This window comes from Gavia stellata, chromosome 20 (genome assembly GCF_030936135.1).
Source record: "Gavia stellata isolate bGavSte3 chromosome 20, bGavSte3.hap2, whole genome shotgun sequence".
Taxonomy (NCBI): domain Eukaryota; kingdom Metazoa; phylum Chordata; class Aves; order Gaviiformes; family Gaviidae; genus Gavia; species Gavia stellata.
In genome coordinates, this window is record NC_082613.1 from 2601072 (window position 1) to 2625836 (window position 24765).

Below are 24765 nucleotides of genomic sequence, written 5' to 3' on the forward strand. Positions count from 1 at the left end.
GAAGGGATCTACAACGATCATCTGGTCCAACTGTCTGACCACTTCAGGGCTGACCAAAAGTTAAAGCAAATTATTAAGAGTATTGTCCAAATGCCTCAAACACTGACAGGCATGGGGCATCAACCACCTCTCTAGGAAGCCTGTTAGCTTCATTGAATCTGGCTGAAGGTCCACCTAGTTGAGGGCTCCTGTCTCTGGCAGCAGCCAATAGCTCTTGCTTAGGGGGAGAGAGTGAAACAGGACGTAGGCATGGTGATCCCCACCATGTACCACTTTACAGATTCATTTGGGAGTCTGTAAAACTCTGACAGTAAACCACAGCTCCTGCCATGGTCCCTTTGTGCTATATTCTGGCTACAAATGTCCAGCTGAGACATGGGAATCCATGCATGATGCATGCCCTGTCACACACCTTTGTTTCCTCCTCCCCTCCGGCATAAGAGACGTGTCAAGGGTGGATGGTGAAGGAGGGCAGTGCTGCCTCGTTCGCACTTCGATCCACATGGTTCTGCTTTAAACACGAGTGCTCACTGAAGACTTTTCCTTCCTTCCCAAGACTGCCAGACACGTGGGCAATTCAGGGTTCTTTCTCAACGGTTCCGAAGCAAGAGGTCTCCTGGCTTCAGCTACCCAGAAGAAAACCCTGCCAAGCATAAGCCTGCCTTCCCCAGGTGTAGTATCACCCCTCTTTTACCTCCATTTTATGAAGCATGAGAAGAGTTTTTAATAACTCAGTCCATTCAGGCCTTTGGAGTTGGCGTTCTGCAGAGGTCTGGAGGTCAGGGGTGTTTCAGTAGATAGATGCTGAGCTCGGTCGAAGTTCTCCAATGCTTTAGTGCAGAGCCTGACTCTGATATTTAAATGTCTGGGCTGGGTGGCTGTTTGTTGGCAACTCTTGGCAGGTGAATCTGGGAGTTGGGCCCTTCTATTTGATGCTTACTTGGAGGCTGATGTTGGAGAAGGCAGAATAATTCTCTCATCCAGGAAGGTGACGTTTGCATAATCCCTTTTACTTTTTATCCCTGACCCCAGAGATGAGGCGCCTTCTCCGAGCCCTTCCTCCAGAGAGCATCTCGAGTCCCTTGTGGCTGAGCTGGAGAAGACAGTTGCTTCCCTACGGAAACAGGTAAAACTTTGTGCCCCAAAGTTTGTCTTCCATGGAGTCAGCCCAGGAGCAGGATTTAGCTATTTGCTACGGGCAGCCCCTGTGACTTCTGTGTCCTCCAGAGCCAGGAGCAACCATCCGATCATAGGGAACTAGCGACAGGTACAGAAGAGGTAGAGTAGGGCGAGAAGAGATGAAGCTGAGCTCTGTGAGCTCAGACCTCTACAACTGCAGGGTAAAACGCAAGTTTGAGCCTCAGTGAAGGTAGCTTGAGCTGGCACTTACTTCTTGTATTTGAGACGGGTTAAAGATTATCTGTGCAGTGGCGCAGACTCCTCTTAGAGCTTCTGCTTTCTCGTCCCCACCAGGTGAATGCACTAGAGAGCCAGCTGAGGCGGCACCACAGGAACACCAGCACGCATGGACAGGCGAAGAAGACCGGAGACAAATGGAGAAAAAGATGACCATGTTGCCTGTTCGTATAAGGTCAGTTCGTTTGTTCTGGGCTGGGGTCCAAGAGGTGTACCAATGCGGTGCTGCTAAGCATGTGGTAGCGCACCTCAGTAGTCTTCACATAGAGAAGAGGCTGTTGCAGAAAGGAATGGAGCAATCCTGTGATGAATGGGACAAGAGGTAATAGGCTCAAATGCAGCAGGTTAGACACTCATTCCAACCAGTAATGATTAGTGACTCACTGGAATGGGTTGTCTGGGGACATTGCGGCGTATCCATTCTTGGAGGTCTTTTAAGAACTGGTTTGGCAAAGATGGGGAAAGACATAAGTATAGGATGGACTAGGTGGACTGGGTGAGGTCTCTCAGGCCTGTTCTCCTGGGACTCTGGGTAGGTTTCTTCTAGCAACACTTAATATCATAACCCCAAATCCAACAGCCTCCAAAGGACCTTTGTGGGGAGAGATATCACAAAGCGCAGTGATGGAGTAGATGGACTGGTTCCTCCTCAGGATAACAAGGACACCTGGGCAGATGGAGCAATCCATCATTTGCTTACATATTGACAGAGATTTCCCCCTCAACAACTGAGTCACCATGCACCTCTTTTCTGAAAGCACCAGCTCCAGACAAGGGAGTGAGGATGTTGAAGTGCATGTTTAAAGTCACTGTCAGCACCTGCCAGCCTGGGGACTCCTGCTGCTGCCCAGCTGTGGTGGGGTCAGGGTGCTGGCAGAAAGCTGCCAGACCTCTGGTCCCCTGTGTTGAGGGCACGGAGAGCACAGACTGAGCTCCCTTAGCCCGCTTTCCATGGAGATCCCTGCAGCCTTGACGGAGAGGATGAAATACTCGCTGGCACCTGCCAGTCTGGAGGAGGTGGTTAATGGTTTTTACGCGTTGCAAATGATCACTCCAGGGACAGGAGCAGAGGAGTTATGCAGAAGTGTTGTTCTGCCAGGCAGTCTGTACTAGAAGGAGCATCTTCTGGAAGTTAGATTACAGGAGAGGGCAAGCAAAGGCTGGTCTTCAGCAGAAAGCAGAAGGGGAAGCCTGTAGACCAGCCACACTGTTTTCCAGTCTGATTTGGTGTGTCGGTCCTTACAGATTTTACAGTCGAACAGCAGTTCCCCTTTAGAAATTTGATATAAATTGCCCCGTGACACGAGTTGGCTTTTCGTTGCCATCATTTGCAGATCCTTGAAGAGCACTCTAGGGTTTGCAGGGTTCCTGAAAAGTATTTCTGTGATTTACAGGGTCCCTGAAAAGTATTTCTGTGGTTTTAAAGGGCTGTTGCTGTTTTTGTGCTGCAGTCATGCATGCCCCAGACCTGCCAGGCCCTGTACAAACAGCTCGCTCTGCCTCCAGCTGCCTCCCAAAGAGTTTTTCTGCTGTCCTGTGCCATTTCAGGTGCCCTGTGACCTGCACTCCTGCTCTCCACCAGCCAGTCCAACCACTCCTACAGGGCTCAGAAACAGCAGCTACGAGACCCCACGATGCTCTGCCTCCTCTCACACCTCCTGTACCGCTCCCTGTCCCAGGACGACTGTACTTCTGCCTGTATTGAACCCTCTGCACTGACTGTCTGCGAGCCCCTCAGCCCCTGGACCGAGCGCCTCTGGGGATGGGCTCTGCCCTCTTTGATGGTGACAGACCGGCAGTCTGCCGAGATGCCACTTTCTTCCTTGATTCCCAGGAAATGGAGAATAATTGAAGCTGCTTTAGTGCCACTGTTCTGCTCTTCTCCTCTTCCCATGCAACGCTGTCGTCATCCACCACCCCTTGTCTGAAATGTCCCATGGGCACCCAACTGAAACAACTCCTTAAGAAGCAAAACCTTTCTCAAATGCACTGTGGTGCCAGGAAGCATCTGGAGAAATCTGGGAAAAAAAAAAATAAATAAATTAAATAAACATGAAACCCAAAACAAACCCCCAGCCATCTTCTCATGCCAACAGAAAGAGCAAGAGGAACCTCAGGGCCCTGGCAAGCACTGTTTGGGCTGAGCTTGCAGTCCCTGCCAGCAGCGAGGAGGTGAACCCAAGGCCCGGGGAAGTCTCCCGGCTGTTTGGGTGCTTCAGGACGGGATGCCAGACTCAGCAGTCCGCGGCCGCCCGCGATGCTGCGATCAGCCGCTGTGCTTTGCCAGTCGTTGGGTAACGAGTGGCGCATCCTCGGTTACGTGACCCCGCGAGTGACCTACCGTTACATGCCCAGTGCTCAGAAACATTTTCCTCGGTGTAACCAGCATTCTCCAACTTTCTGCCCGTTTGGGGGATTAATTGGATTTATCTTCCTTTTTTTTTTTTTCCCCAAAAGGCTCTTTGCTGGAAGATGTATTTCAAGTGTAAATGTAACAGGACCTGGAACAGAACCTCAGATAATTAGATGTAATGGGTGCTCTCATTAGTGGAGGGGAGCTGCTGGTTTCTGTCAATTAGTACGGGAGAACACCATGTGCAGTATCTGACATATGGATGAATGCAAAGTGCTGTTTGTCTTTATTGCTCCCAGGTGCTCTGCAACTAAACCAGGACTGTGTAACGAGCTATACTGAACAGGTCTTCTGGTTTTGTTGCTCTTTGGAGGTGCTTTTTAGTGGTGCTAGAACTAAAGTCCCTGTGTATCCACCATAGCCCCAAATCTGTGGACAGTTTGGTTTTTAATACATCCTTGTAAGCTGGTCACAGGGACTAAAGAGAAAATACTTGATCCGTTAGATATCTGTGCCTTCCTTATCCTTCTCACTTTTCCTGCATCCTCCCATCTTCCTTCCCACACTGCAAGGACCAGAAACTTTTGTGAACGTGCTTGTTCTTTTCTTCTTCCCCCTTTTTTTTTTATTTTTAGGTGTGTTGTAGTACCAAAGGGATTTAAAGCAGCAGGGATGCTCCTGGAACTTAATAGGAAAATAAAAAAAAATACTAGAAAAAGGTTGTGATTTATCAGCTATTTCCTGGCGTGGGACTCTGAGCTGTGCGTGCGTGTCCTATGCAGACACGGGTTTGCAGTGATGAGTGTGTGTTATGCATGTCTGGTACGTTCAGCTCAGAGGCAGTATTTAGTCCTCAGGGATGTTTGTCATTTTGAAGTACTCTGTCATTTAGGTGCAAATCAAGATCCAAAGCCTTGCGTGTTATAAATCAGCTGCACTTGTCTATCGCTTGTACCACTAGAGAATCTAATCTGGCAAAGGTCAATAAAGGTAAATCAGTCTCCAGTCTCCTTCTGCAAACCACAAGTTTACCAAGTCCCCATTCAAAACAGTAAGGCATAAACGTTCGGTGCTCGATCTAATCAGATAATCTCTAAATGCATAACCAAGCAGCCCATTTTCCTCCTGATGGAGCGTGATGTGAGGAGCAGACGTGTCAGAAGCGCTGCAGAAAGGCAGCAGAGGGGATGTCCCTTCCCCACGCCTTGCAAACCCTTCTGCGCTCCATCCTCTCCTCCCCTCCCTGTGCTGAAGTGGGAAAAATGCACGGAGAAATGGCACATCCCTGCGTGCCACCAGGCTTGAGGCTGTGTGCTGGGCAGGTGGGGGGAGATCTTGGGGGAACTACCCATATATTCAGGTGCTACTTTGGTAAGTAGGGAGCAGAATATTTTCTTAAAGACTCCCTTTTTTTCGAGTTCTCATCTGTGCAGCAACACACCGGGCACGCTCATGGAGCGCTGCGTGCTCCTGCCCTCTGCCCTGGGCTTCTCCGCCTGGGAGAGGGTGGGGAAAGAGCTGACCCCCAAACCCCGATACTGAAACCCAGCTTTTGCAGGTTGACTGGGTGTCGTGGGACACCCAGGATGCAGGACACAGCAGGCTCAGAGCTGTTGACCCAGGGATGGGTCCAGTTTGATCTTCACACCCCATACGGTTGCAGTCTGCAGCCTAGACCCCTACAATAAAGTTTCTTTTTTCTTTTTTGTAAGCAACCTCTTTCAAAACCCAACTGCACACCCAAAATGAGCTACCCAGACCACTTACAAGCAGAGGAGGATCGAAATAATGGGCTCAAGGCCAGGAACGGAGTTGCCAGGCACAAAACTCCCACTAATTAGATGGAACAGTTAAGTGACAAAACGCAGGCAGGGGCTGGGGGGGCTGACGCTGGGATTTCTCACCGGAGCAGCGATCTTCAGGCGGCTCCAAGTGCACACGCAAGATCTGAGGTGGAAATCTGCATCCTTTGGCCGATGTCTGTGGTTGCTGGGGTTTGGCAGGGGGGTTGCAGCATGTCTGCGTCCGAGTGTGACCGGGACTGTGAGGAGCGTGGGTGCGCTGGCGGCACAGGGGCCGGGTGCCACGCAGGCACCTGGGGCTGATCCAGACCCTGCACCAGATGAGGACCTCCTGATGCTGAGGGGGACCCATCCCTGCCGGAGGCTCAGCAAGCACCGGCTCCTGGTGGATCTGGGAAGTGGATTCCCTAGAGATCCTGTGCAATGGCGAATTAGTGGGAAGAGGCAAATGCTTTAGTGGGGTAACCCTGGGAGGTCATTGCAGACCGAGAGGAAAAGGACTTTGTGTTATAAACCCCACAATATCCACCCAGCAAGTATCCAAACCACTTCAGATCTCTTCTGAGGTTATTTCCTTAATTCTGTTTTAACTCTCACACATTTGTGGATGCACTTATTTTCCTATGGAAAAAAAATACCCTCCCACACAAGTGAGATCAAGACTATTAACTGGAGTCAGCCACTTGTCACAAGAGCTGCTTGAAGAACAGAGCTGTGTTTACCGGTGCTCTGGTAACAAGCAGGACTGCACTTTAAAATAATAATTAAAAAAAAAAAAAGCCGTTCTCCTTCTTCGAGAGCGGCGAGCCTGGCTCCAGCTGTGCCCGTCTCCCAGATGTGCCCGCAGGTCTGAGCGTGGGACTCCCGCCTGCAGACTCGTCCCACCTGCAGACTCGTCCCACCAGATCAACCAGTTTCACTTTCAGAAATAGGAAGTTCGCCGGGAAGGGCCGGCAAGCGCCCAGACGCGCGTGAGGGACACAGGACGGCGGCATGAGCCACCCGGCCACCGGCATGAGCCCGGGATCACCCCTTCCTCCGGCCTCAACAAGCACGGTGTCATAGACCACTGCATCCACCGCATCCACCAGGGATGGAGCAGTTTGTCCGGAAGCGTTTGACCTTCCTGACGTCCTTCTGGAACAAGCTCCGTCCCCGCTCCGTGCCGGAGAGCTGCTCACTGGGGTATCTTGGTTCCGATTCCGTTTCGCTGCACTCGGAGCCGAACTCCATTTCCTTCATCCCCAAGTCCTCTCTCTTTATCGCTTTATACGCTTTCACAGCCCGGAGCGCGGAGGAACTGAGCGTAAGCGCAGGGGACAAACTGCGTGTCCTCAGAGAAGAAGGAGAGTATGTCTTAGCCCGGCGGCTGCTGGGGGAGCCGGCCATGGGGTACGTTCCTGCTGCGTACGTGGCCAACCTCAGCCAGGGCACCTCCGCTCACCGGCCGTAAGTATCCCGTGCTCTGGACCCGTCGGGGGATAGAGGCTGGACCAGGGTAGCATGTCGCTGCTCGGGGAAAGGCAGCACTTGCCCTCTGCTCTGGCGGGGAGCATGAGCTCCTCGTCCCCCACTTTTGCCACCAGTGGTGGTGGTGAGAGGGGACCTTCCCTCCCCTGAGCATCCCCGCCATCAAGCTCCAGCAGCTCACAGCAGTGGGGTGGAGGTATTCAGGATATCCTGGCTGGGGGATGCGCTGGGGGGGAAGAGATGCCGGTCGCCCTTCCTGGGCGCATCGCCCTCGCACAGGATGAGGTGGCTCCGGGCTGGGATGCAGTGCAAGGGTGTGCACGGGTGCAGCTACGCTGCTGAATACACGGGCTCCTGCTTGCTCTAGCTCCTCTCCCTCTTGCCCTGCATTAAAGAGGAGGCAGCAGGGAAAGAGGGAGCTGGGGAAGCTTCTGCCTGAGCCCTGCCAGCTCCAAAGAACCTGGGAGCATGGGGAGAAGCAATTTGGGTTGGGACCTGCCAGGAAGCCCGGAGCCCTGTAGGGCCAAGCCGTGTCGCTGCTGCTGCCATCTGGCTCCTGCTCATCCGGGGCCGGGGGCTCCCTCCCTGTCGGTGTCTCTCCCACCCGACGTGGAGCTCGCATTGATGTCTCAGCCCTCTCCCAGCTGGGGAAAGCCCAGGCTCATCATTGCATAACGCAGCCTGGTCCCAACACGCCGGGCAAAGCGCCTCGAGACACTGCTGCTCCCTCTGTGCCAGGCTCTGAGTCATGCCGAGGACGGGGAGCACATGGACGGGGCGGGTATAATTGCCCTACAAACTCCCCAGCGCTTGCCCCACGCTGCCCGGGAGCAGGGGTAAAGGAAAGGAGCGGGAGCAGCCTGGGAAGGGAAGGGGCCCTGATGTGCAGGGGCAGTGATTGCAGCCGGTGGGATGGGAGAGACCCTCCCTCGCTCGCCTCCCTGCATGTGCTGTGGAGAAAGGCAAATCCAGTCTGGTTTGGACCGTGCTGGGACCACTCCAGTGAGGACCGCGGGGTCGGCTCGCTGCTTTAGTCCCATTGCACAAAAGAGTTGGGCAGGCTACAGCTGAGCATGCATGTGTGTGCACAACCCTGTGCACAGCTCATGCCCAGCCCCATCCCAAGGACGGAGGCGCGGGGGATGCCACGGTGTGGGAGGGCAGTTGGCAGCAAATGTGCGTGGCTTTGCAGCCGGAGCAAGCCACGAGCACGTAGACTCTGTGGAGCCGCAGGTCGGAGCTGGGTGGTAATTTGTTCAGCTGTGTAACCCCATCATATATAATTTCCTGCACGGCTTCTCAGACGCTGGCGATCCCAGCTAATGACGAAACCTTCGGCTTTTCATGTCCCAGCTGTATTAGGCTGGATGAAGCAGCCTCTTCCCCATGCTCCTGTGCATCCCGCTGCGTCGGGACCCAGCCAGCCAACTTGCCTTTTCTTGCTGGAGATTTGGTGACGAATCTCAGCCCTGATCAGGCACGGAAGAGGGGTTTGGCTGGTTCCTCCCTCCTGGCTTGGAGCTGCTGAGGTCCCCAACCACCGCTGCCATGTCTAGAGCAGCAAAGGGCAATTCCCAGCGATGTTTTCGTTGATGTGATTTGCTCACGGGCTCTGAGAGCTGGTTGTGTCCATGAGCTGCAGGTCAAGAAGTGCAAAGCGATCCTCTGCCCGTGTCCGTTGCTCTCGTGGCAGGATGCGTGGGTGCAACCCCACCAGAGCATCTTCCATGCAGCACTAGGTGGTGGGTGCTCCATTTACTGCAGGCTGTCAGCCCAAGTGCTCACCTCTCCATTGCACTGTGCCGTGGGTGTAAACCTCCTGATTTTGGGATGGAGCTGAGACCTGGCCAGGTCGATACAGCGGTGACCAGACACTGCTGGAGGAAATGGTTTGCAGTCAGCAAGTTGCAATAAAATGCAACAAGTGCCTGCAAAACCAATCCAAGGAAGCAGCCCAGACACAGGCTGGCAATGGTGCGTGTGGCAGCCGTGTTTACAGGCTCTGAGCCGCGGGCTGGCCGCCGTGCCGCTCGCTCGGGAGCTGCGGTGGGAGGCAGCTGCTCCCCCTCCCTGGCTCAGAAGGTGCAGGAGCCCCTGGGGTGGACGCGGCCCCGTCTGTGCACCATCTCCTTGCACTGCACCAACCCCTCTGCTCTGCCCCCCAGCTGGTACTTCAGCAAGATCAGCCGAAACGAAGCCGAGCAGCTCCTCCTCTCGCCTCCCAACCAGCACGGCTCCTTCCTCGTCCGGGACAGCGAGAGCAGCAAGGGCGAGTACTCTCTCTCAGGTAATTTTGTGGCAATTATCCAGAGAAAATGAGCACAGGGAAAGGAACCGGGCTATTCCTTAGGGGCAGCTCCTGGCTTGGTCAGCACGGAGTGAAAAACATGGAAATATGTTTAAAGCGCTTTACAGCATCTTGTTAAAGTGAATTGACTGCTTTCTAAAAGCATGGGGAAAGCTAATAGATGCAGGTATGGATTGCCAAATTACTGTGGCAAAGGAAAGTACGTTGCTCCTGTCCAGGGTATGAAAGCCATAAACAATTCACAGCAGCTTAATGATGGTTTCGTAGCACTAACTCCCAGGATTTCATTCCAGCGGCTTTTGTCATCTGAGGGTTGGCTAAAAATATGTCACCTCTCCAGGTTGCCAGGGCCTGGGCTGCTCCCACATACAGAAATCTGAATTCAGGGAGTTTCGGACCAGGCAGGGCTGGCACGATCTGGTCCCATCCACGTAAAAACAACCTCGAGAAATTCAGGGCGATCCCCGCATCCCCCCCATCAGCCCCCCGGGCTGCGGCGTGCCTGCGGGAGGTCCAGCCGCCGCTGGTTTATCCACCTCGAGCGGCCGCGAACTCTGCTGTGCTCTGAGCAGTTCGTTTGCGTGGGGGATTATCCCTGCTAATAAAGCATCACCTCCCCAGTCCAAATGAGCCCCACACGCCCGCAGCCAGGAGTCTTCTGAGCTGGGAAGTGGGAGCAAAGGGGGTGATGGGGAGTGGGATGCAATACCCCAGGGGCGAGTTGGGTTGCTTTAGGGTGAATTAATAGAGCAGGTGCCTGGAAGGGAGAGAGGGTGAGAGTCAGCAGGGAGGTGGGAAGGAGCTGGCGATTGTACGAGCTGAGTTTTCCCCCGCCTGGGCTTCCCCGCAGTGCGCAACCACGCGAAGGTCAGCCACTTCCGAATCTGCAAGAGCCCTGGGGGCAGCCTCTACATACAGAAAGGGCATCCCTTCCCCGACATGGAGGAGCTCCTCGCCTTCTACACCGAGCACTGGAAGGTCATCCAGAGCCCCTTGCTGCAGCCCTGCAGCCCCGCGGTGCGTACGCCAGCGGCGCGGCTCAGCCAAGGTCCCAAAGATGTCCAGGGTGGAAAAAAGGAAAGAGAAGTTAGGGAAAAATAGGTATAATTAGTCTATCCATTTGGGATCTGAGCTTTATTAACCTAAATTTAAAATACACCATTAGTATAACTGCCAGCCACCTTTTATCAGCCCTGTTAAGGCTGGGGCATGGCATGTATATGTATTTTTGACCGGCCAAAATGCATAGGCTTTTCTGAAATATCTTCTCCACGTTGAAGACTAGAAACCACGTTGTTACAAATCCCTTTGATGATACTGAATCTGGAAATACCTGCACTTCCAATTTTTTTTCCTAGCGTATAAGACGACCACAGTGCTTTTATATAGTTTTCATGCCAATTAGTGTGGCACTTATAAATCCTATTAGAGTAGTAATCCCAAATTGCCGACTCATTTCCTGATTAGAATTCCATCCACTGCTTATGGCTTAGAAATAACAATTAAACATGTGAATAATTCGAGAGTGAAACTGAAAGGTGTAAGATAAAAGAAATGCTTAATGAGCTGAAGTCTACATCAGCCATAATATGCAATAATATTCATTTACTCATTTTTATTTATTGGTGGAAATGGAGAAAAGCCAACTTTGAGGTCTGATGAGGAGGGAATGAATGACTTGAATTCCTGGTATGTCATGTAGTCTCCAAAAATCTCCCCCCTTGCATACACTGGCTCCCAGCAGAGATAATGCAGTGGATGCCCCACATGCTTTGTGCCCCCAACGAACATTTAGCAGAGGGAAAAGCAATGCATAGGCTGCAGCCTCAGTGCAATGCAGGTGGTGGAGCACCATGTCCTGCTCATTCCTCCGTGGCCACCAGGCCTTGGTGGGCACCAAGAGCTGGGGCAGGCTCCACCGGCAGGTCCTGCCCGGGTGGCTGGTCCAAGCACGCAATGCCCATTTCACAGACCCCCCCTGAGAGGGACGGCTGGGAGCGCCCGCGTTGGGAATTCACCCTGCGGAGGAAGTTGGGTGAGGGCTACTTCGGAGAGGTGTGGGAAGGACTGTGGAGGAACACAGTGCCAGTGGCCATCAAGATCATAAAAGGTAGGTGGAGGAGCAGATGTTAACAGTGACCAACTGGGTCTCTCGTTCACTGCCATATCGTTCACCCCCTTTTGTTTCCCAGTCCTCTTGGTCACTGTGTCTGTCTTATCAAGCAAAATGTGGTAGGACCTGGCAGGTAGCCACTGGACTACTTCTGTGGACCCACCTAAGCTTGGGTTGCACCTTAATAAAATGGCTCCATCCAGTGGGTTTGTGATAAGTCACGTCAAGTCAAGTCAAATGGGTTTGTGATAAGTCAAGTTCTGATGGGAGTATGATCCTGAAAATGGGATCCAAAGCCCCGTGGAAAACATCTCTTGGGTGTTTGGATCTAAGGCACAGTGTGTGCAGACACGACCTTTGAGAGCAGGGGTGGGCTGTGAGGAGGAAAAATGTCCTCATCCCAGTTGGAGGTGCTGAAGTCCCAAAGTCCACGTAAGAAAGTAGCTCACAACGGCCATGTTGGCTTTCTCCCCCAGCCGACATGAAGGCAGAAGACTTCACCAAGGAGATTCAGAACCTGAAGCGCCTGAGGCATGAGAAGCTGATCCAGCTGCACGCCGTCTGCTCGCTGGATGAGCCTGTCTACATCATCACTGAGCTCATGCGGAAAGGCAACCTCCACAGCTACCTCAACAGTGAGTACCTGTGCCAGCACCGTGGGGAGTGGGCTTCTGGGGCACTGCTGCTCTGTGAATGCTTTCTGTGCCCCAGAATGGCCCTATGAACCCGAGTGGGGACCCTAAGAGAGTGCAAGCCTGGTTTCGGTCCTGTTTAGATCAGTGGTAATGCAGAGCAATCCATGGGCACTCGGTGGAGATGGTCTTGGGCAACCCCAAGACCCAAAGACACAGTCTGGTGTGATCCATTTGGTGTCCATTTGGGTTGGGTCCAAATCAGCTTGGGAGTCCAAGCACATTGGTAGGAACCTCCATCCTTCCTTCTTCACCCACCCATGGTCTGCCAGCTCCCACCAGTGCACAGAAACCCCCACTGCCATGTTTAGGCAACTCTGCCTTTGTTTGGAATTAAAAGTCCAAACCTTCCCCTGGGCCTGGCAGCATGGTTTTGTTCATGTGCAGAGCTAGTAACAGGCCATGGTCCACTCATCAGCTGGCCATCAGTTTATTTTTCTTGGCCTTTCTTTTCCTGACCCGGTAATCAGTCTTGAAGGGAAACAAGACAAACAGCTCCCACCAAGACCTGTTTTTCTACTGGGTGCACCCCCCTCCTCCCCCACAGTGGCCTCATTTTTGGCTGGGGCTCCAGCAGCATTTGGTGCCGGAGGAGCTGGAGCTTGCAGGTAGGACAGGTTGAGAGGCCTGGCTGGAGATTTGCATGGCAGAAGGTCACTTTTAACTTTGAACGAGCCATGGACGTCTGTGTCCTCGTTGCAGTGCAGGGCGCTCTTTAGAGCTCACCCCAGTCCCCCTCCTGAGGAGCACATGGCTGTGCAGAACTTCCCATGCAGCGCAGCCAGGACGGCTCGGCAGGACCTCCGATTCGAGGCCTTTCACGTTCCCCTGGTCCAGTGTTGCCAGTGCAGGGTCTCCTTCCAAACCAGAACACCCAAAATGGGCTTGCTAGATTGCCCCCAGCACTTGGATTGTCTGGGTTAACAGGTCCTGAAGGGAAGTCCCTGGGCACCTCCCACCTGCTCAACATCGCCTGCCAAGTGGCGGATGGGATGAGGTACCTGGAGGAGAAGCACATTGTCCACCGGGACCTGGCGGCCAGAAACATCCTGGTGGGAGAGGAACTCACCTGCAAAATCGCCGATTTTGGACTTGCCCGTCTCCTCAAGGTTGGTCAGTGAGATGCTGCAGTCCCTCCCATCACCCCAGGCCACCAAGCTGCCCTGTGCTGCAGCCGTTCCCCTGCCATCCCCTTTCCCAGCCTGCAGCCCCAGCAAAGCCCCAAAAGCAGCGGCTGTGTTCATCACACCATCCCTCATGACCCTCTCCCATTGCTTTTCAGGATGACATTTATTCCACCAGCAGCAGCACCAAAATCCCGGTGAAGTGGACAGCCCCGGAGGCAGCCAACTACCGCACCTACTCCCTCAAGTCTGATGTCTGGTCCTACGGGATTCTGCTCTACGAAGTCTTCACGTATGGACAGATCCCGTATGAAGGTAGGGCTGTCGGTCCCCTCCAGTGCTGCTCCATCCACATGCCGGGCAGCTTGCCCATGGTCCCCAAAAGCCAACATGCCATGAATTGTCATATTGTCCTTCCATAATGGATCTGGAAGCAGTTCCAAGAGCATGAGCAAGTTACTGTCCACTTTGAGGATTGCTTAGAGGGATTTTCAGTGCTTGCAGAGCGGGTGTAGGAGCTGGGAGCGGGAAGGTGATACGGGCTGGGTGATCTCCCACAGCCTCTCCTCTACCAGCCTCGTGGCAGGGAGACACCACTTCACAGCAGCGGCAGTTGACATCTTGGCCCTTTGCAGGTGTACCTTCAGGGCATCCTTTGGGAGCATTAACTTGAGGGGCATCTTCTTCTTCCTTGCAGGAATGACGAACCAAGAAACCGTACGGCAAATCACAAGGGGCTACCGCCTTCCCCGGCCCAGCTCCTGCCCTCCCGAGATCTACAGCATCATGCTGGAGTGCTGGAGCGGCAACACAGAGGAGCGTCCTACCTTCCTGGCCCTGCGGGAGAAGTTGGGCTTCATCTACAGACGGCTGCTCAGCTCCCTCTCCTGAGGGACCCCTTCCCACCATCCTTCCTGCACAAGCCCCTCCAGGCCAGCTCTTGCCAAGCGGCTCCTTCCTCCTGGTTTGCACATCCCCCCCAAAAACAGCCCATGGTCCCTCTCAGTCGGGATGCAGGGAGGTGGCCAAGGGAAAAGGCGATGAGTTGTGGAGAACTCATTGCTGGCGCTTGGCTGTGTAGCAGTCTGGAAAAGCCCCGTGGTAGTGAAGGCATCACCCAGAGTTTACATCTTCATTCAGCCAGTAGGGTGGGAGGTCCCTGCCGCTCCCCACGCCAACGTGAAGGTCTGCAGTTTGTGTTCAGTTGTGGCTCCGCTTGATTTTTCTTGTAGTGTGTGTCCGGTGTATTTATCAATAAATGTGTGTGCATCCATCCACGTGAGTCCTTGCAGGGCATCGCTGGACGCTCTGCCCTCACCACGCTGCTCAGGAAGCCGTGGTTTGCAACCAGTCCCACTCTTGCAACCACAGATATAACCATCTTCGTGTCTCTTTGGTCTCTGTTCATCCAGGCGTGCATTAAACCCTGTGCCTCTCCCACCCCTTTCCCAGGCAGCAGCCCTGCTTGCCCCGAGGAGCCTGCACAGGCAGCTCCTGCCCGGGCTGCTCCGCTCTGGCTCCTTGTCTTGCTCATCATCGTGTGGTTATTCCAAGAAAATTATTTGCCTGGGTTGAAATATTTAACGCCTGCTTAGCCCAGGTGCAGGCACCACTCGGTAAAACACTGCTTCACCCTCTTTTGCTCTTTGTCACAGCCACAATGCAAAGCCAAGAGATGCTCCCACCGCCCCCAGCTCCTCGCTGAGCCCCTCTCGCCAGTCCTGGGGTACGGCAATACAGGAGGACATTGAGGCTCTTGTCCCCCCCGAGCTGGGGGGAGTGTTTGCTCTGGCCGAGCACCTTTTGCTCCCCCCGTGCACGCTCTCAGAGGTCGGGCTGTCCTTGGAAGCAGTGGAAGGACTGACTGAAAAGCAGCACCGGGAGCAGTGCCAAGGCCCTGGGTTGGTGCAGGCAGCTTCCCCGGGGCCGGCCCAAGCGGCACTGCCCGAGCACTGACACGCTCGGGGCACTGGTGGCAAGGAGCATGTGCCATGGGTGAAAGGCAGCTGGAGCTGCCTGGGTTTAGGTTTCCTCCTGACGAGCCCGTTTTACCTTTTGCTGGAGAAGGGGTGACCAGTGAGACTGAAACATCAGCAGGGTTGGAATAGATAAAGTTAATAAAGTTTATGCAATACTCTCCCTGCCTGAGCAGCATCCGTGCTGTGCAAAATAGCAGGAACGAGTCTGGCTGTTAATTGAGCAAGTCTCCATGCACGAGGGGCCTGGAAAGGGGAGGTAGGAATGTGTTTTAGGTGTGTGATAAATTCGGATCCGGCCACGCTTCCTCTGAAGCCCGAGCAAGGGTGAGGCGGTTGCTGAGCCCTCGGGAGCTGCGGCCGTGCCCCGGGAAGGAGACAGCGCCGGGTTAGAGGGCTCACAGCTGGAAAAAACAACAGGGTGGGTGTGCTGCGGTGTTCAGACACGGTTGTAAGAGGAAACCCTCATCTTGCAAAGCGTTTTGCAGCCTGATCAAACACCCAAGTGGCGAGCACACCTATGCACAGCCCAGGTCCTCTCCTACAAGAAACTGAAGACCGAAGCCGTGTCCGGCAGGTGATGGATTTATTGCATGCCAGGAAAGGGCTGGGACATGCGTGGTGCGGGCACAGCGAGGCTGTTGCAGCAAGATATTAAATTTGCAGGTCTGACTGCCACCAGATGGAGCTAAAAATAAAGCAGGAGGAGAAGGGTGGGCGTGGGGTGACCGGGGTGGTGGGGCTGGCGTGGGGAGCAGCGGTGCATGGCCGGGGTCCCTCGAAAAGCAAGCGGGGCTGGCAGGGCTGCAGGCACGTGGCCCCAAAGCAGCTCACACTGCTGCAGCAATGCCATGATGGGCGGTGCGGAGAGGGAACATGGGGACATAGGGACATGGGGACACGGGCCAAGCCAGCGCTGCCCACAGTAGCTTCTCCTTCCTCCTCCGCAGCTGTATTAAAAGTCGATCTGCTGGTTGAGTTTGCCCTCCAGCACGGTCTGCTGGGTTTTGGCATTTCTCCGAATCATTACTTGCTTTCTAAAAGTAGACAGAGTTGGGGGGGGGAGCCCAGATTTTCTCACCTTCTCCCAGGATCTCAGCCGGGGTGGGGCACTGCAGCTCCCCCCAGAATCGGGGCCACTACGGGGACTGAGCTCTTCCCAAAATCCATTCCATGAAGGCAGAGCTGCATTGCAAAGGCTGTTGTTAAAGGCATTCTCCTGCTCTGGTTTCAGCCTGGCATATGCCCCGTTTGCGGATTCAACTTGACTGGAGTGGCATTTCAAAACAGCGTCAGGCTCATGCGATGTATATTTGAGCTGCCCAGTTTGTTTCTATCTTTAAGGTCCCACATTGGCCTTTGAAGGGTGAGGGGGAAACAAAGCTGCTGGAGGAAAAAAAAAAAAACAAAAACAACAAATTCCCCAAGCAGCAAGAGGCAGGCAATGAAAGGAAATATTTCTCAGCTGGGGCTGCCGCGAGCGCTCCTCCGAGGCGGCGGGGTGGCACGAGGGACGCTGCAAGGGCCGAGAGCGAGCAGAAAGCACCATATATTTTTTTTGCTCAAATACGTGAGTTAATAAACAGTCAAAAAGCAGCATCGTGTCCAGTGGCACAGGGCAGCGGCGGGGGAACAGAGGAGGGGACATCCGTCCCCCGCAGGGGTTAGTGCCACGGGAGGTGGGTGCTTGCCCCTCGGATACCAAGCCCGACAGAAAGGGGGGGTGCTTAGGGAGGGGTACGGTATATAAAGAGCCCCTTTGCTTGTCCCATGTCTGTTGCCCAATGAATCCCTTGCTGCCCCATCGCAGCGGGCAGCCCCATGACTCAAGACACGGGAAATCAGCTGGCAACAGCAGTGCGGATGGAAAGGGCACAAAAATAAACGTGCTTGGCAGTCAGATGCTTCTGAGTGCCACAACAGGGTAAGAAAGGCCCCACAAACACCAGGCACCCAAAGCAACCAAGGCGCTGCCAAGGTCTTTGCTCCTGGCCATGCCACGAAGCTGCCTGGGGGCACAGTCTGGGGTGTCCAAGCTCTCCCTGGTTTTTTTCCCTTTTTTTGGCCCCCCCAGCAAAGCAGCAGCCTGAGCCTGTGAGACTTTACAGACATTCAGAAAAAAACCCTTTAATTCAGCAGGGCTTTTTCAGGCAGTTTTTCTCCACTGGACAGGCAGCCGCTGGCATCAGAGCAGCCACTCACCGATGCTGCGGTCCCGGCTGTAAATCCGACCTGCCTTGCAGCAGTGAGGAACAAACTTAACCTCCGTGCAGTGCCCAAAAACGGGATGGAGGAGCATCGATGTGCTGGTGGCATCGCAGGAGGTGGCCAGAGCAGCTCACCCAGAGCTGGGTCAGGCAGGGGAAAGTGCCCAGCCAAAAAGCAGGGATGTCAGGATTGGTGCCTTTGCTCTGCCACAGCCTCCCCCGGGTGCCTGGGGACAGTTGATCACGAGGCCAACAAGCAAATACGGCAATATTGACTTTACCTTTCTGTGTCCACACCTTAATCTGGAGCTCCTAAGGCTGCAGGCTTGGAAAAAAACATTTGTCTCTCCAAAATCTGGGGCTTCTGCTGGGCATCAGCAGCAGATGAGCCCCCGCCGCTCCCCCGAGGCACCCCGGGGGGGGGAGCAGCAGCCAAAGGGGTTTGCTGGAGCATGGGAAGACCCCAGAGCAGTGCTTGCTGGTATGAGCCAGTGCCACAGCCACCCTCCCCAGCTCACCAGCCAGGCAGCACACCTCATCTTGTCTTTCTCAGAAAGGATTTTTTTTTTTCTTGATTTTCCTGTGTTTTATGAAGTTTAAAGGCTGCCGCGTGCCTCCTGCGATACACAGCCACACGCATGCAGGTGCAGCCCCCCCCAGCAGTGTCCAGCACCAGCAGTTTGCTGCCCGGTGGTGCCCATGGACCCCGTGGAAGTCACATCAGATCAATGGTGGGGTGATGATGTGCTGCCGTGGACATGCAGGTCCCCCGCAGGGTGCTGGCAGCCTCAGGGGTCCAAGCCGTGTGCCCAAGGCTGCTGGCCCTGCACAGCCGTTCCCTTTGGATGCACACACATGCACAGGGGGTGCGGAGGTCCCAGTGCTGCCCCGGCCCCTCCTAGGGACAGGGGGGACACAGACCCTCTGCCCTGAGGACAAGGACCGCTGCCTGGAGATGCAGAGCTCAGGGCAAAGCTCACACAACATTTTTCCCTACCAGAAACAAGGAGCGAAGCTGGAAGTGACCCTGGATGCCTCTGCAGCGTGGACAAAAAGCAGAGCAGCCACCTCCACCCCCCCAGGAGAGGCAGCAGGCAGCTGCCTGAACACAGCTTCACCCTTTGCCCCTGCCTGCGTGGGATGCCAGCGGTACTAAGTCACTGCTCAGGGGTCACAGAATCATTAAGGCTGGAAAAGACCTACAAGATCATCCCACGGCTCCTGGCTGCCATTGGGTCTGCAGCACCTGGTGCACACAGGGACGGTCCCGTATCCCGTGCTGGGGATGAAAGCAGACCAGAGCAGGAAGATTTGGCATCTTTAAATCCACCCCTGCCAGGGTTTTGTTTGCCTCCAGCAGGAACAGAGACCCTGCCCCCTTGCATGCAGGCACCTGCAGGCTCTTGTTTTCTCAGTGCTTTATCAAGCAGTGCTGCCCAGCTATCAGGCTGATCACAGATGGGCCAAACAGCCAAGCTGACTAATTCACAGCAAAAATCAGCCAAAACACCACTTAGGGCAGTGCAGCACATGGGGGGGGGGGGGGGGGGGGGGGGGCAGGCTCCAGGGCTGCCCAGCCTGGGGCACCCCCTGAGCTCCAGCCTGACATCAGACCCACAAAATGCAAGCCCTGAGCAAAACTTCTCTCTCCCCTTAGTACAAAGGGCTCACTCTGCACCCAAATCCTTCCCCCAGCCCTGAGCAGACCTGGCTCAGGCCCAGGCACTCGCTCCTAACGCACGAGGCACTGGAGCAGGGCAGGGCAGCAGTGTGCTTGGGGAGCAAAACAAGTTTAGTGCCAGCAGGGACAGGCTGTGCAGCCAAGGAAGGAGGAAAGGGTGGGGGAGGCATCCGCAGCAACCCCGCAGCTGAGCCTGATCTTGCTCACATGCAAACCACACATGAACCGGTGAGTCACCCTGGCACGACCTTGCCATCCGGTGTTACCAGACCCTGCTGCTGCGGTCAGACCCTGCACCCCGTGCCGATCCGGCCCCATCAACATCCACAGCATCGCTCTGCCCTCCCACCCCGGATGAAGAAGAACCCACAGGGTTTTAAAAGGCTGCTCGACTTTATTAGTTGCCACTGTACGAGTACAAGGTAAATAAAACGCGTTACCGAGTCTGCGTGGAAAGGGCATAGTTGCATTAAGAAAGAGGAAGAAGGCTGGTGTAGGAATCATCGGGGGTTTGCTGCAGTTTTGTATTACAACGCAGCACCTTTGCCTGGGAGCAGCCTGCCTACTCTACGGGGGGGAAGGGACTGTGCCCGCCGGCGTGGGGAGCAGCCGTCGACCCGCTCATGCCGAGGGCCCGGAGCTGGGCTCGCTGGCGTGGCGCCTCCGTCCCGCTCCTGGGGCCGGCACCAAGCCACAGGCCATCGGTCCTGTCGTCACCCGCAGCGTTCCCAAGCTGCAAGACAGAGCAGAGACAGGGTCAGGCCGACACCAAGGCGTTTTGTTATCGCTCTGCATTTATTTCCGCAGCAAAGGAGTCGGTGCCCTGGGCACGAAGACATCACCCATCGGGCGAGGATGCACCTCGGGTGACGCAGCAGAGATGTCCCCCACTGCCCTGGGTGCCGCGCTGGCGCTCCCCCGCATCATCTCATCCAAGGAAAGCACTCACCTCTCCGGGGACTCGGACACGGTCGTCATGGCCGGGTGAGTCGTCTTCCCGAAGAAGAAGCTGGCCCACCAGTGGCCGGGGTCGGACTTGGGCAGACCTGGGGGACAGCACGTGCCGGGGAAGGTCCGGGTCAGTGCAACCCGGGCAGCTCTGCCAGCACCCCGATCTCATCCCACAGCAGAGGCTGGGCCACCTCCAGTAAGATTTGCAGTGGGGGGGCCGGGAGCAGAGTCCCCCCCGCAGCCCCAGGACAGGCAGGACTTACCCGGGGGGTGGGGGATGACTTCCCCAGAGTACTCCGAGCTGCTGCAGGAGCTATTGCTGGATGTGGAGCTCAGGCGCCCTGTGGAGAAATCACGGCCGTCAGAGCCAGCACTGACCCTCAGTCATGCCATGGAAAGCAGAGAACGGCCTTGGTGTGGCCACCCCTGGGGTGACATGGCTCAGTCTCATCACTATCTCACTCCAGTACGTGCCCAGCTTTAGGGCCAGGTCAATAAACACCACTAGTTAGGGAATACTGGAGAGATCACAAGCTGGCCAAGAGCCAGCAGCAGAAAAGCACCTGAACACCTCTGTAGGAAAACACCTGCAACCCCAAGGACATTATTTAATGGCTTTGCATCTGTATGCAACACTTGGGAGGCCTTTGCAGATGACTTGAGGCCAAGAGGATGCAGATTCCTGCATGTAATCCATGCAGTTTTAGTCCAACTGCTACAAGCTTGTTCCTAGTTTCAGCTCAAGGGGAATACTTTAATTCCCTCTGGTTTAGGCAATCCATTAAACCAGAAAGTCTCTCCCCTGGATATGTACCAGTAGTTCCCATTGCCCAGACTGGTTTTGCAGCTCGTTTCTACAGCAACAAGGCAAGATGCATCTGAAGCCATCACCTCCCCTCACCTCCAACCTTAATAACAAGGAGTTTGCAAGACCCATCCCCAGCCGGTACAACTGGGCAGGGGCTGCGGTGGCCCAAAGGAGGGTCCAAGCAAGAGGAAGGATGGCTGTTGCCCACCACCCTTTTCCACCAAGGAGCCTGCCAGCTCTCCCTGGGGCTCCAGCTGAGAGCACACACCCGAGCTCAGCTTCCTCCCTGCTGGAGCCACATCCGAGCCTGGCAGAGCACCCTGCCCGCTCGCCCACCGCCCCGAGCCCACCCCGGCCACGAGCACGCGCCCTTACTTCTGTAGTAGTTGTGCGTCGCCATGAGCGAGCCGCTGGATGGGATGGATGCCATGGTTCTCGACCTTGGTTCTGGTGCAGATGTAAAACCTGTGAGCAAAGGGGCAGCCGTCATTGCAGGGGGGCCACAGCGCAGCCCCCCCCCCCCAGCCAGGGCCTGACCTGCACCCACACACGAGAAAGCTGCAAGAGTCTGAACTGTTCCAGCATGCTTTCCCAAGAGATTTGGCACGCATCCCTTCACAGCGGCACTGCACGGGGTACGGAGGTCAGCGCTCGCAGTGCTACGCGCGGTCTAAATCCACAGCTGGAGAGCGAAGGGCTACGTGCAAAGCCACGATAACTCCCTCGAAAAGGACTGCTTGCACAGAGCACGGGCCTGGCAAGTCTGCACAGCAGCGGCCCTGCACCCGTGTTTTGCTTCTGGACAGAACCCTCATTGCATCGACAGCTGGAGTTATGAAATCTCAGGCAGAGATTGCGTAAGTAGCAAAGGAGCGTTCAGCTCGGGGCGCATACCGAGGATTTTCCTGCAAGGGGTGCCAGCCCCAGCCTGTCCCCAGCAGTGCCCCCAGCCCCCCACAAGCCGGGGGCAAACCTGCCTGCCCTGCGCCGTCACTCACAACGCGTCCCCCCTCCTGCAAGGTCTGCTTCCAGCTTGGGCAAGAAAATTGCTCTCCCTGGCCCACAGCACACCCAGTTGAACTGGAGAAGTATTTTTCTCCTCCTGGTAGAGAGCTCCCCCCCTACTAAGATGCTGACTCTTCCCACACCCCCGGTCCGATCCCTTCTTGTTCAAGCAAACTCCAAAAAGGCTCAGGCGGTCAAAGGTACCAGCAGAAGCCACAGTCCCCTGGGCCTGCAGGAGGACTCCAAGCCCCACCGCCATCCAGAGGAACAGCAAAAGCACCGTCCCGGGCTGTGAGCCCGGCACAGGGGAGGCACGCAGCCCCCCGGGACCCCCACCACCCCCCGACGTCCAGCTCCTCCCTAGCTCCCGATGAGGCTTTCCCTGGTCTAATGATGCAGCCACTTGTTGGGTGTCCTGCTGCAGAATGTCCTCCACGCACTCACATCCCCGTTAATACAGCAATCCTTAGTGGGGAAACTGAGGCACGGAGCCGTCTCCCAGAAGTTTCCCCCCAAAGGGACTCGTTGCACGCTTGCGGCTGACCCTTTCCAAACCACCACCTCCCCCCCCACCAAATTGCTACGGGCCGCCCCGTTTCCCCCCCGCCGGGGCTGCACTCCCGGTCGCGGCGCACCTGGACTGGGCGACGGCGGGGTCCGGCGGGCGGGCACTAGGGCCGCGGGGGAGGGAGGGGGGCCGCTCGGCGGCGGCGCCGCCCGGGGAACGCAGCGACCGCGTCGGCTCCGCACCGCACGGCCTGAGCCGCGGCGCTGCCGGCTCCGCCCCCCGCCCCGCCGTTATAGCCCCGCGGGCCACGCCCCCGCGGGGCGCGCCGCCAATCGGGATGGGGGGCGCGGCCGGGCACGCCGCTTCCCCGCCAGGGGCGGGGCCTGCGCGGGCAGCCTGTGCGCAGCGCCGAGCACCGGCGGGGCGGCCGCGCTCGTCTGCGGGGTGCAGCGTTACCCGGGGTGGGGGGACGGGGGGGCCCTTCTCGGGAGTCGCTTGCACTGCCAGACAAACCCTGCGAATAATACTGAAATAATACTTCAAATTTGGAGCGAGGAGATTTAAAAATTCCAGGTGATACAGCCCAATGCCACCTTTAAAATTAGAGTATAAATGAATAAATAAATAAATATGGATTTTAAGGGATTCTGAGCTGGCTGGGCTGTATCAGTTTTGGGGGAGAAGGCTTTATTTTAGAGGAAAAAGCCTGCAGCAAGGTCTAAGTACAACCCACACCGAAATACATCTCCTCCGTATCTGGGTACCAATATCGTACTGTACAGATGGTGTTACAGAAAGCACCGGTATCGCAGGGTACGGGTCCTGGCGAGCCAAGGCAACGCCGTATCTACATGAGAGGAAAACAGAAACCTTACAGAAAATTGCTTTCTGCGTGGAATGGAAATGGGGTTGAGAAAAGTGAATCCACTTTGAAGTGTCAAACCAGCTCTCTGGAGAGAAGCAAGAGCCTCGCGGTATCTCCACAAAGGCGGTTTGATATTTGCTGTAGCTAAAGTGTTAGTCATTTATTCTCTCTCCCAAATCCAGTAATACTTCAGAGCAGAGTGCTGCGGTCCGGCACCCCGAGGGTTTGCAATAAAATCTTGCAGTTTGGGTGCAGCTGCGGGCAACGGCGTTTTTGGGGGGTGATGCTTTAGCCATTTCAGGGTTTGGAGGCAGGAGGGAGCCCATTTCCCAGCCTGGGGGGGCTTCTTGCACAAGCTCTTCATGCAATGGGGTACATTCCTCCCCCAGTCTGTGATTTTTGTTATTAAGCCGGAGTTACTCGTTAAGCAGCGGGGGCGGGCAGCCAGCTCCCAGGAGAGGCAGCGCTGGGTTGCTCCAGGGGGACATCGATCTCCCCGCGCAGATCATGGGGCTGCAAAAGGCCCGGGCTGCCCTTGGGGCTGTGTTTCTCAGCGGGGCAAGACCCCCCGACATGGGGACACTCCGGGTGACCCGCGTCCCCAGATCGCCCCGCCTGGCCCATGGCACTGAGGCAATACTCCTGCCACCGCCGCTGGGACGGGTGCCTTCCCCCGTGCACAGCCCGTATGCACGATCCCAGGAAATCTGCAGGGACAGCTTCGGGGAAAGACTTGGCACCACAAGGCTGTAAATAACTTGTTTATTTTCAAAGTCTACCCCAGAGGTTTAAGGACCAACACAAGAGCGTGCATGATCCAGCTCGGGACCAAGTTGCTCCAGCTGTGCCTCAGTTTCCCCATTGATGATACTGACTCAGCTCTTTCCCAGGAAGTAATTGGCTAAAGGCTGTGATGGACTTTGAATATGTAAATACCAACGAGCAGTTTAAGCAACACGTGTTTGTTTTCATGCCCAGCATTAGGCTTCGCTTTTGTGCCTCGTGATCCTCTTTGATCAATGGTTTGATTTCGGGGTCCCTGGGCCCCCCAGGCCAGCCCTGCAGGGAGCATTTGCTCCCAGCCCTGCCAGCAAAGCACGGGGAGCTCTAGGGCACAGGCTTGGAAGATTTTTCTGGGGAAAGGGAAAGATAGAAAGGCTAAAAACTGGGTGCTTCAGACCTGAAAAATCACTTTTTTTTAGTGAAGCTGGTGTAATTTCTCAGGTTCCTCCTCAAATCCTTCCAGAGAGGTGTATCCCTGCACCCTAAGTCCCTCTAATATTCTACAGAGCAGTAAAAGTATATTGATATAGAGAATATATTCTATAACGGAGTATATTCTTCCCAGCTGGTACAGGACAGCTTTGTACCCCACCGAGCCTGAGTGGGCTAATTGCTTTAATTAATGATAGAGCAGAGATGTACAAACAATTCCTAATCCCTTTGTGCGACGACACCACTTACACCCACGTTTGGGGCTGCTTTT

General features: G+C 55.3%; 3 protein-coding genes across 3 annotated transcripts in view; 2 read left to right on the top strand and 1 right to left on the bottom strand.

The window, feature by feature from the left end:
• LOC104261729 (peroxidasin homolog) overlaps nucleotides 1-3441 on the top strand; it is a 45789-nt gene extending 42348 nt beyond the window's left edge. The window contains exons 20-23 of the mRNA XM_009817880.2: nucleotides 557-671; nucleotides 1033-1126; nucleotides 1474-1591; nucleotides 2965-3441. Of these exons, the coding sequence (XP_009816182.2) occupies nucleotides 557-671; nucleotides 1033-1126; nucleotides 1474-1569 (305 nt within the window). The 3' untranslated portion in view covers nucleotides 1570-1591; nucleotides 2965-3441. The remainder of the gene's footprint in view (nucleotides 1-556; nucleotides 672-1032; nucleotides 1127-1473; nucleotides 1592-2964) is intronic.
• A 3223-nt stretch (nucleotides 3442-6664) lies between these two features.
• On the top strand, nucleotides 6665-14169 carry LOC104261730 (tyrosine-protein kinase Srms). The gene is made up of 8 exons (XM_059827152.1): nucleotides 6665-7020; nucleotides 9207-9328; nucleotides 10200-10366; nucleotides 11321-11459; nucleotides 11939-12097; nucleotides 13082-13263; nucleotides 13437-13593; nucleotides 13976-14169. The coding sequence occupies exons 1-8, from the start codon at nucleotides 6665-6667 to the stop codon at nucleotides 14167-14169; spliced, it is 1476 nt and encodes a 491-aa protein (XP_059683135.1).
• A 5350-nt stretch (nucleotides 14170-19519) lies between these two features.
• On the bottom strand, nucleotides 19520-22600 carry PPDPF (pancreatic progenitor cell differentiation and proliferation factor). The gene is made up of 5 exons (XM_059827303.1): nucleotides 22542-22600; nucleotides 21277-21366; nucleotides 20357-20434; nucleotides 20092-20188; nucleotides 19520-19875 (listed from the first exon to the last, which is right to left on the bottom strand). Exons 2-5 carry the CDS (start codon nucleotides 21329-21331, stop codon nucleotides 19764-19766), a joined length of 342 nt encoding a protein of 113 aa, XP_059683286.1. The 5' UTR covers nucleotides 21332-21366; nucleotides 22542-22600; the 3' UTR covers nucleotides 19520-19763.
• Nucleotides 22601-24765: the final 2165 nt, after the last annotated feature.

What these genes read in the sequence shown, in the direction of transcription:
- LOC104261730 (XM_059827152.1), top strand. Translation starts at nt 6,665, where the DNA reads ATGGAGCAGTTTGTCCGGAAGCGTTTGACCTTCCTGACGTCCTTCTGG. An exon ending in TGCAGCCCTGCAGCCCCGCG is followed by an intron (nt 10,367 to 11,320) that starts GTGCGTACGCCA and finishes CCCATTTCACAG; the next exon opens with ACCCCCCCTGAGAGGGACGG. An exon ending in GGCCATCAAGATCATAAAAG is followed by an intron (nt 11,460 to 11,938) that starts GTAGGTGGAGGA and finishes TTTCTCCCCCAG; the next exon opens with CCGACATGAAGGCAGAAGAC.
- PPDPF (XM_059827303.1), bottom strand. Translation starts at nt 21,331, where the DNA reads ATGGCATCCATCCCATCCAGCGGCTCGCTCATGGCGACGCACAACTAC. An exon ending in AGTCATCCCCCACCCCCCGG is followed by an intron (nt 20,189 to 20,356) that starts GTAAGTCCTGCC and finishes GCTGTCCCCCAG; the next exon opens with GTCTGCCCAAGTCCGACCCC. An exon ending in GTGTCCGAGTCCCCGGAGAG is followed by an intron (nt 19,876 to 20,091) that starts GTGAGTGCTTTC and finishes TCTGTCTTGCAG; the next exon opens with CTTGGGAACGCTGCGGGTGA.